The sequence below is a fragment of the Cucurbita maxima genome, unplaced genomic scaffold, assembly GCF_002738345.1.
Source record: "Cucurbita maxima cultivar Rimu unplaced genomic scaffold, Cmax_1.0 Cma_Scf00034, whole genome shotgun sequence".
NCBI lineage: Eukaryota > Viridiplantae > Streptophyta > Magnoliopsida > Cucurbitales > Cucurbitaceae > Cucurbita > Cucurbita maxima.
In genome coordinates this window covers 68888-79283 of record NW_019272050.1, presented here as the reverse complement: position 1 = coordinate 79283, position 10396 = coordinate 68888, and the positions used below count along the sequence as shown (strand labels likewise).

The 10396-nt window shown below is 37.4% G+C and overlaps 1 protein-coding gene across 4 annotated transcripts; it reads right to left on the bottom strand.

The window, feature by feature from the left end:
• Positions 1-4634: 4634 nt before the first annotated feature.
• Positions 4635-10170, bottom strand: LOC111467493. 4 transcript variants are annotated; one of them, XM_023112412.1, is made up of 8 exons: positions 9904-10170; positions 8318-9733; positions 7475-7593; positions 6642-7268; positions 6255-6567; positions 5274-5442; positions 5076-5178; positions 4635-4997 (listed from the first exon to the last, which is right to left on the bottom strand). In XM_023112412.1, the coding sequence occupies exons 2-8, from the start codon at positions 9473-9475 to the stop codon at positions 4880-4882; spliced, it is 2607 nt and encodes an 868-aa protein (XP_022968180.1). In that variant the 5' UTR covers positions 9476-9733; positions 9904-10170; the 3' UTR covers positions 4635-4879. The 4 variants fall into 4 exon arrangements, with proteins under 4 accessions (XP_022968180.1, XP_022968179.1, XP_022968182.1 ...); XM_023112411.1 differs by having other exon boundaries at positions 8318-9496; XM_023112414.1 differs by having other exon boundaries at positions 5274-5439; positions 8318-9496.
• Between the last annotated feature and the right edge of the window lie 226 nt (positions 10171-10396).

Sequence of the window (10396 nt, the reverse complement as noted above, 5' to 3'; positions counted from 1 at the left end):
TAAATGAATGGATAATTAGAGAACACGACATATTCATGTTTTTTTTTAACCAAAGGAAATTATGTTTTAAAAACAAAATAAATAAATAAATAAATAAAGACAAGACTCTGGTTGTCCTGCTCCACTCCGGACGATCGAACTCTGACATCCACATAATCCGTCGTCGTTTTGTGAGTATTGAAAATAAAAATTAATATTATCATTATTTAAATAAGATTGGAAATTAAATAAACATTAATAGTAATTATGACGCGTGGAATTTAAGTAATTACTTTGACTTTTTATCATTAATTTTAATCCTAATTAATTTTTAGGTGGTTCCCATATGGTAATTATGATACATTAAGAGTATTTTTCAAATCATTTCTTGTTTGAAGTCAATTACTTAATGCATTAAAAAAAAATGGTAATAATAAAAAAAAACTTTATTCCCCAACTTTTTTAATTTAAAAAGTTAAGTTTCTCGAAATAACCTTGACGGATTGAGTTTGATCTATGATGGATTTGGTGGTAGTGTGCCAGCAAGAACGCTTGGCTCCGAAGGGGGTGGATTGTGATGTCCCACATTGGTTGGGGAGAAGAAGAAAACATCATTTTATAAGGGTGTGAAAACTTTCTCCACGTGTTTTAAAGCCCGAAAGGGAAAGCCTTAAAGAGGACAATCCTCTCAAGGGAAAACCCAAAAAAGATAATATCTGTTAGCGGTGGGCCTGAGTCGTTACATGATCGTTATTAATTTATTTTTGGTTCAATATATTATTAATATAAGTAGAATGAAAATTTGGGTAAGAAAATAATTTGGTAGGTACGATGTGTAGCATACAAGGTTGGAGTATAATAATTATAAGATGAAAGGAATAATTAAATATTGAAAAAGTTTGAGGAGGAAGGTGCAGTCAATAGCTTCATTTTGACGTGTGGGAAACGAGTTAGCGTAAATGAAGAGGAATTAGACTGAAATAGTCTCCCAAAAACCAAACACAATCCCATGAATTATGACTAGAGAAAGAGGGCATAAAGATATCAAGCAAGCCACCATATTTGACAAAGGGCTAAATGGTAATTTTAGTCCCTAAATTTTTTAATAGTGTTACGATCTATGTCTGAAATTTGGATTAGGATTCAGAATTCGAATTTAGCCTTGTGTATCCTGACATTCTCTTGCATCCCCTATGACATAGTCACATTGCTCACTCCTTGCTTCTAAAAGTCAGGAAGACTACTCTCACAGACCAACCTGAGTCAGTTCAACATGTTTTGTCCTCACTCATATGCATACTAGTTTCCCAAGAGGTCACCTGAAACCAGACATAGAATTGTTCGGAGCAAAACATAATTAATTTTGGAGTTTTTATAATTGAGTCACTAAAAGAAATACACTGTTTTGGTATAGGAAATGTCTTTCAATTCTTTGAAGCTATTCTTAGTCATTTTGTCCTCAATGCTCTCATTTAGATGTAATCTCTGTTCATTCATATACTTTTTTTTACTCGGGTGTCACACGTAGGTTTCAAATGATAATTTTCTTTAATATGTATAGGTCATTGTACTTTTTATTCCTGTCTATAGATACTCAAACAAATCTCAAAACTTTGTTTTATGGGTCTAATAATTAAGTTTTATAATTTTCATTTTTCTGGTTCTTGACCATATTTTTTAAAATTCACAAATATATTAACAGTATTCACTTAGAAATGTTCATAAAAATTATGTGAGTAAAGATAAAAACATCGTAAAAACATTCGTATTGATTTGTTAGGAGAGATCGAGTCATCAAGTACGGAATCTAAAGTTCAAATTCTGATCTAAATCATGGACACCAAATGTTATACTTATAACATAAACGTATAATTTAAGTAAGATAAATATAAATATTTTTCTTTTTAATTAGTGAGTTTCTTTAGAAAAGTTGTCAATTATGATAATAAACGGTTAAATTGAAAGAAATTAAAAAGGGAATTGTTTTGTTTTTGTAAAGAGTTACTCTAAGTCCATGCAAAATTGTATTCTTGAAGTGATTCTCAAGCTGGCCTCCCGAATGAGAATTTTTTGTTTTTTTTCGTAGAAGTCTATCACGTATGGTTGTCAGCCTCAAAATTTTAAAACACGTCTATTAGAGAGACTATCACACCATTATAAGTAATACTTTGTTTCTCTCTCCAACCAATGCAGGATGACAATACATAACAAGCCAAAGTGGAAACCTCTCTCAAGCATATGAATTTTAAAATTGTGAGGTTGATAGCTATACATAACAAGCCAAAATTAACAATATCTACTAGTGGTAGGGTTGGACGGTTGCAAATGGTATCAGAGTCAAACATCAAGTAATGTGCAACGAGAGCGCTAGGCCCACAAGAGGGTGGATAATGAGAGGGAACAAAACATTTCTTATATGGGTATGAAAATCTCTCCCTAATAGACGTGGACGGCAATACATAACAGGTTAAAACGGACAATATTTGTTAGCAGCGCATGGACTGGTACACGGGTATATAATATTTATAATAATGATGTTTAAGGCATCTAAGTTTGGAAAGAGTAAGAAGCAAGAAGGTTGAATGATTCAAGATCTAAGTAAGGGGAACAAAAAAACAGGTCCAAAACGTGACGTTAAAGCTTGCCAATAATCTACGCAAAACCCCATCTTTTTCATTATATAGAATCCGATCTATTTCATATTATATAATTAAAAAATAATAAATAAAAAAAAACCTGAAAACAACATTATTATATAATAATAATAATAATTATTCCTTTCGTCTTCCTCTTGAAGTAACTGTATATTATTTAATTTTACAAATCATAAGACTTTGGTTGCCGAAAGAAAAGGAGGAAAAAGACAGTAACTGAAGAAGTAAAAAGCAAAAATAAAAAAATAAAAAATAATAAAAAAAAGTGTGGTATTTAGTTGTTCGGTGAGGAACTGAAAACCAAGCTGGAAAAAGAAAATCATGGGAAAGTGAAAGAAAAGCAGATGGTTTAATTGGGAATCCAACCAAACAAACCTCTGTGTTTCTTTATTTATTTGTTTTGTTTTTCTTTTTGTTTGTTTGTTTCAGTTTCTGTCTGCTTCCCTTTATTTACCCTTTTTGGTAGCTTCAACCTTAATTTAACTTCTCCTATAATATTAAAACCCTATAATATTTCCTCATTTGCTATATATATAAATATATATAGATTAATCTCAATAATAATGTAAAATTATAGTTCATAAATATTTAAAAGAATCGAGATTACCCAATATAAAATTGTCGTAAAATAATTATGAATTTTTATGATTTAGCGATTGTGAGATCTCACGCCAGTTGTGGAGAGAGGAACGAAACTATAAGATCACACATTGATTGGAGAGAGAAATAAGTGTCAGCAAAAACTCTGGGTCTCGAAACAAGGTAGATTGAATTCTCACATCGATTGAATGAACATGTTATAATCAACTTTTTTTTATTTATTTAATTGAGAATTTTGTACACTAATATGAAGATATATTTTGTTTTATTGTGCAAAACTATATGTTATACTCGATTTTAAAAGTTTTCTTTAGTTTATAATTCTGTAAAATTAATTAATATAAAAAAAATTGATTATTATTATTATTTTGCTATGATTTATGATTGGCTGAATATTCTATTTCTACAAAAATAAAATTAAGAATAATTTGTATAATTTTTGTATTAAATGTCGTTATTTCCACTGAATGATGTAGTGGGCTGTGGCCATCTTAGCCCACTCGGAGAATAAGCTGAAGCCCGTGAATCATGGGCCTCATTGCCACCAAAACTCCAGGCCCATTAACAAGTCATCGTGGGCCTCATTGCCACCCAAACTCCAGGCCCATTAACAAATCATCATGGGCCTCATTGCCACCAAACTCCAGGCCCTTAACAAGTCATCGTGGGCCTCATTGCCACCCAAACTCAAGGCCCATTAACAAATCATCATGGGCCTCATTGCCACCAAACTCCAGGCCCTTAACAAGTCATCGTGGGCCCATTGCCTCCCAAACTCCAGGCCCATTAACAAATCATCTGAGCCTCATTGCCACAAACTCCAGGCCCATGCTTAACAAGTCAGCATGGGCCTCATTGCCCCAAACTCCAGGCCCATTAACAAGTCATCATGGGCCTCATTGCCACCCAAATTCTAGGCCCATTAACAAATCATATTCCGTATTTTGATCTCTGTTTTTTTTTTTTTTTTTTTTTTTTTTTCCCCTTCTCATGCTTGCAAATAAATTTTATTTTTAAAAAATATAAAGAGAATGTTTTAAAAGTAACTAATTTTTATTCATCTTAGATAAGGGTCAAGTTTGTTTGTTTGGTAGAACATGTTCGGCTTATTGTCTCGATAAGTCTAGAGATCAAAAGTCGAAATTAACATAAATTTGAATTTAAATTCGATTAAATTGTAAATGACATTATATCAGCTTTCCTCATAAGATTGCACACTAAAAAAAGAACGTATAATAAATAAAAAAAATTTCCTGTTTTTGGTGAAAATATAAGCTTAAGAATCTAGAGGTTATTAGGAGCGTTGGATTCATAATCAACAGTTATGATAGATCAGATTACGAGCGAGGACAATCCAATTTTCCAGAAGCCAATTAATTTCAATATTATGAACAAAAGATATGAGTTAAAGAAGCTTTCAGACTTAGATTTTTCTTTTTTATTTACGTAAAAAATGATGAATCGACCATGCAATTTATCATTTCAATTATACAACGCAAGATAATGGTTCCATATTATCAGAACACAGCGGTACCTACTGAACACTAACCTCACGGCTCCCATCTGTGATATGACATAAAGAACTTACCAAAGATGGATCCGATTTTGCACACTCTACTGAATTAACTGTTATTTCTTTTTTCCTTCTACAGTATCGAGTATGCCCGGATCACTTCAACGATTGGTGCTCGACACAGCGGGCACTTGCCACCTCCACGGACTAACTCATTTGCACATTTTGAACATGTGCACATATGTCCACATCTGCAGTAAGATTTGTGTTTTATGGTTGGCATCTCGATTGATTCCCGTTTTGAAGTAGATAACAGTTTGAAGGCATACCTGTAAAGGAGAGAGTCGATATGGCTGTCGCAGCAAACACAACATGTTCCCTTTCTCACATGGCACCATTTAGAACCGTCCTCTGATGTCTCGGGACCTAGACCTATATCGAGAGGAAATTCGTGATAGATGTAGATTAGAATAGCTCTATAGGCATCCACTTCAACATACAAGAGCGTAAGGAAATGTAAAACTGACCTTTTTCACCAGCAGATCTGTTTAATGCTGCAGAGACTTCTTGTCTCACAGATCGCTGCAACTCCAGTTGCATGTCCATGCAAGCCTCCAACATCCTCTGCATGTGATTCATGCCTTGATGAAGTCTTGCCATGTCTGCTTTCAGGTCGTTGATAAACTCCCATTCCTGCTAAAATCGGTAACGAACCTAATAAGCACAAACCATCTAGCCAGACAATTGTCCTCTGATATAAACCAGCTTCAATGAACGAAACATGCATAAACTATAACAGCACAAGCCCACCGTTAACAATTATTGTCCTTTTTGTGCTTTTCCTTTCAAGCTTCCCCTCAAGGTTCTTAAAACACGTCTGCTAGAGAGGTTTCCACACCCTTGTAAAGAATGTTTCGTTCTCCTCCCCAACCGAGGTGCGATCTTACAATCCATCCCGCTTGAAAGCCCAACATCCTCGCTGACACACCACCTAATGTATGACTCTTACAACAGCACAAACCCACCACACTAGCAGATATTGTCTTCTTTGGACTTTTCCTTTCGGACTTCTCCTCAAGGTTTTTGAAATGTGTCTGCTAGGTAGAGGTTTCCACACCCTTATAAAGAATGCTTCCTTCTCCTCCCCAACCGACGTGGGATCTCACATAAACATAAACAGATATCAAATTGTTCCACATATAGGTAAAAGTACAATTCTTCTCGAGTAAAGATAAACTAGAAGCAATTAAAATGAGACTTGGTAGGTGGTTTGGTTTTGGGTGAATTCTTGCAAGCTTTGCTACCAAATAAAGCTTCAACTCTTACTTCACACTGTAAGAGTGTGCGTATTTGTGTGTTTATTTTCTACATGTTTCCCGAATCACTGACTAAAAGAATTCCCTCCCCATAACAAATATAGCCATGTTAGCCTACTTTATCGACATTGCAGAATCCAAATCCAGAATAAGAATTTAAAAACAAAGAAGGAAAAAGAAGAAGCAGCTCACAATTTCTGAACGCTGCATGGTATGGCGAGACCAGCTGGTATGATGCAGGTCATGATGCCAAAGTGGTTGAGGTGGAGGAACTGGTGGAGAAGGAAGCACCAAAGAGGGTCTATTTCCAGCATCATTTTGTTCTTCATTCTGTTCATCCCTCCGTTGGTCCTGATCTTGAGGTGGAGAAGCAGGCGTCGGTGTAGGCAAAGTTCTGTGCAAATCCCAATCTATGGGAGCCCGACCCCGCCTATCCACATATGATTGTATTAATTGGTCCAAACTTTCACGGAAACCACTCCGAAGAAGGTTCGAAACACTTCTCCTGCAAAAAAAGCAATATGAAAATATATCTACGCCTGTCAATATGAATAATACGAATTTGAGAATGATAACCACCTGCCTAAGAGCTCCCTCAGTTCCATACTATAGACGTTATCGTCATCAGGTGGGTGAAACCTGTTGAACCGTCCAACTGGAGCAGACCGACGATTTCTAAAAGGACCAGAGGGCCCCTCCGACCAATTTCCAGCAGCTTCTCGAGCGCCTCTCTCTTGCCAAACCGCAGCAGGTTCTGCAGGATGAGCTTCTCTTCTTTCTGCAATTCCCTGTGTGCTGGGTGGTGACCAAGCATTAGATGAATTTGCCTGCCAGTTTGTCGTCACATCCTCAGCATTATCATCTCTCCATTCAGTGAGTGGGCCAAAGGTTGTCCTTTGCCAGTTTCTTCTATTATCTTCAGTAATTTGCTGGTGCCACTCCCCATGTTCATTTGTAGTTTCTTGCCAATTCATATTCTCAACCTCTGAGTTGCTTTCCATGTTTTCAATTTGATCAGACAGCCGACTGGTTTCCACTACCTGATTCTCAAGCTGTGACTGTACATATTCTTGCTGGATGTTCTGTGAACCATTTGTTTGACCTCGATCGTTTCTCGAATCATTCATGCCACTGTTAGTTGCATTATCAGATTGACCGTCTGCTTGACCACGAACAATATTTTCCAATCTAGAGCAGAACCCCTCCCTGCACCAAAATAATATACATATAAACTATACCATTCGCAAAATAATTATAATTCTTTACAAACTCAGCACAGATCAGAAATCAGAAATCGAATTTCTAGGAATGTTAAGGACATTCTACCAAAACGACACAGATAGATGACAACGCTTACCTATTTTCACAACACAGAATGAAACGAAACGAATCATCCTCACAAGATGACATACCTTAAACCAGAAACAGTGTGTCGCTGCTGTAATTGAACTATCTCACTTGCTGCCATGGAAGGTGGCCGCTCCTCTTCAACAGTTCTTTCATTTCTCAAAAATCTACCTCTTAGTAATGACTGGGGAAATATACAGGATTAGTGGTCATGTAACAATATCTAATGGACCAATGGGATGCGGAAGAGATAACTAGAGAGTAAGCATAACTAAAAATTGTCATCAAAATTGTGATACAATTATAATACCTATCATAAAAGTGTTATAAAATTACTTTCTAAGTCCTAAAAGAGCTTCAAATTTAAAAGAAGCAGGATGCAGTATAAATGTGAACAGTCAAACTCAAAAAGGAAAAACTCGTAAGTCCAAAGTCTGCAAATAAAGTCCCAATTGGTCTTTTGACCGAGCTGAAATCTAACTGTACAGCCCAAGCCCACCGTGTATTCTTTGGGCTTTTCCTCAAGGTTTTTAAAACGTTTCTACTAGGAAGAGGTTTCCACACCCTTATATGGAAGACTTCGTTCTTCTCTCCTAAGATCTCACAATCCACCCCCTTGGGGTCTAACGTCCTCGTTGGCACACCGCCCAATGTCTGGCTCTGATACCATTTGTAACAACCCAAGCCCACCGCTAGTAAATATTGTCCTCTTTAGGCTTTTACTTAGGAACTTCTCCTCAAGGTTTTTAAAATGCGTCTACTAGGGAGAGGTTTCCACACACTTATAGAGAATGTTTCGTTCTCCTCTCTAAACGATGTGGGATCTCATAATTTTAGTTTTAAGCAAAGGTGAACTAGGATATTGAATGGTAGAATAAATAAAACAACATTCACACTTGGCAGCTGACCTGGATGCGGTTGCGATGGGCAAAGTCCGAAACGGCTCGATGCTCCAAAAGCCCTTGAAGTTCCCTCTGTCTTTCCCTCTCTATCCTTACAAGTAAATCGAGTATTGCTTGTCTTCCTCGCAGCCTTAACAAGTCTCTGCGGATGTGTTCATTTTGGCCTTCATCCTGTTCAGCTACCAATTCATCACGGCCTCTATCAACTTGAGCACCACCTCCGGTCCCTCGATCTTCCCTCCTTTCACCACGACTTCCTCTTTGTTGACTGGTCATTTGTACCCATTCCCTAACAATCCTGACTCTCTCACGTTCTGTTTCCCCAAGCCATTCAGCTCTGGATCTTGAGCTTCTCTCAGAAACATTTGGTGATGGATCCGTAATTCCACTCTCCATCCATCCCCGAACGATTTGCCTCACTCTTTCCCTCTCAACTTCACCAAGATCAGGAGATTGTTCTCTGCTAGAAACATTATTTTCATCCCTCACATGCTGTGATGCAATTTGTTCATGATTCCATGCCCCAAAATCGTTCTCACTCTCACTTGCATCCACCAAGCTTCCCTGATTCTCACTCGCCCGACTATCAGACATATTTGTACTGGACATATTGGTAGAAGAATCAACACTTGTCTGCTGCCTCAACCTTTCCCTGACCCTCTCACGAGCCCGATTTAATACATGGTCATCCTCCAGCCCCCTCCACATCTGTAATATTGCAGAAGCTTGTGTGGTCGGAGTCTCAACGGTAGTCGGCTGCCTTGAAGTTGGAGACTCGGACTCCCTTAAAAAAGATGAATCAAGCATTGAAACCGTATGCAATCTTGCAAGTGCCATCAACTCAGATTCACGATTTCTCCTCTCAATTGTTGTTATCATTTCCTGTGCCTGCCGAGCAGCCCAGCGGCTCAAAATCCGAGAGTGGCGACGTCGTGCAGCTGAAGACTCTGCTAAATCATCACCCTCAAGATCAGACCGCCTTCTCCTCCGTAGAAGCTGATCACCTTCTTCTTCCTCAACTTCATGATTGGCAGCAGAACTACATGAAGCAAATGGAATACATTCATCCAGGTGCCCACGCATTAACTCCTCCAGTCCACGCTCTAATTCCGCTCGGGCACCACTAGAATCAGCCTTCTGTTGTAGCGGTTGATAATCCGTCATGCTCTGCAATCTCCAACCCAACTGCCACCATCAGGCACAAAACAAAACCTTAAACCTTCTATCAAAATTAACAACACCATTAATCCTTATCCCTTCCACCCCAAACAAACAAAATCACCACAACACAAAACCAGCCCTAACAATATCTTCAACCAATAGATGAACATGAGCTAAAGCTACGCAATCGGATTGAATCCCAGCAGGCTCCACAACAAACAATCAAATAACAATAGAATCCGAAGAATCAAATCGTCGAAACTGAAATTGAAATGAAGATCCGACAAGAACATTGCACATCCAGACAGAATTAGATTAGTTCGAAATCATAAACAGTAGAATTGGAAAGAAAACAAAACGACGACAGGAATTACAACGAGAAAATTAGGCAAAAATAGTAGGAAGGATGAGATTCACGGACAAATACATACCTACGAAGCTCTTTCCACGTTCGTTTCCCGACCCAGTATGAGAAACAAAACCCTAAAATTCCTCATCACAAAGAACGATAGAAAAAAAAAGTGAAAATGGCGAGAGAATTACACAGAGAAGTTGTAGAAGAAGATGCAGAGAGAAAAAGGAGAGATCAAAACAGAGAATGATGTGAAAATTTATAAATTTGCTTGTTAGAGAGAGAGTTTTAGAGAGAGAATGTTCGGAGCAAGCGAGCGAGCGAGGAGGAGGAGAGAGAGAAAGAAAGAGAGTTGTTCGCTCTGATTTTATCATTATTTTTTGTTTTATTTATTTTTTCTGTTTTTTTATGAGACCGAGCGACTCCGGGGAGGAGAGTGGAAACCGCCGACCTACCAGCAATTGACACGTCATTTTTAATTTCCCCTTTCTCGCGCCTTGTTTTTTTTTTATTTCTTTTGTGGCCATGTTTATAATTAATTCATAATTCCTTTTTTAAAAAAACTAAATTAA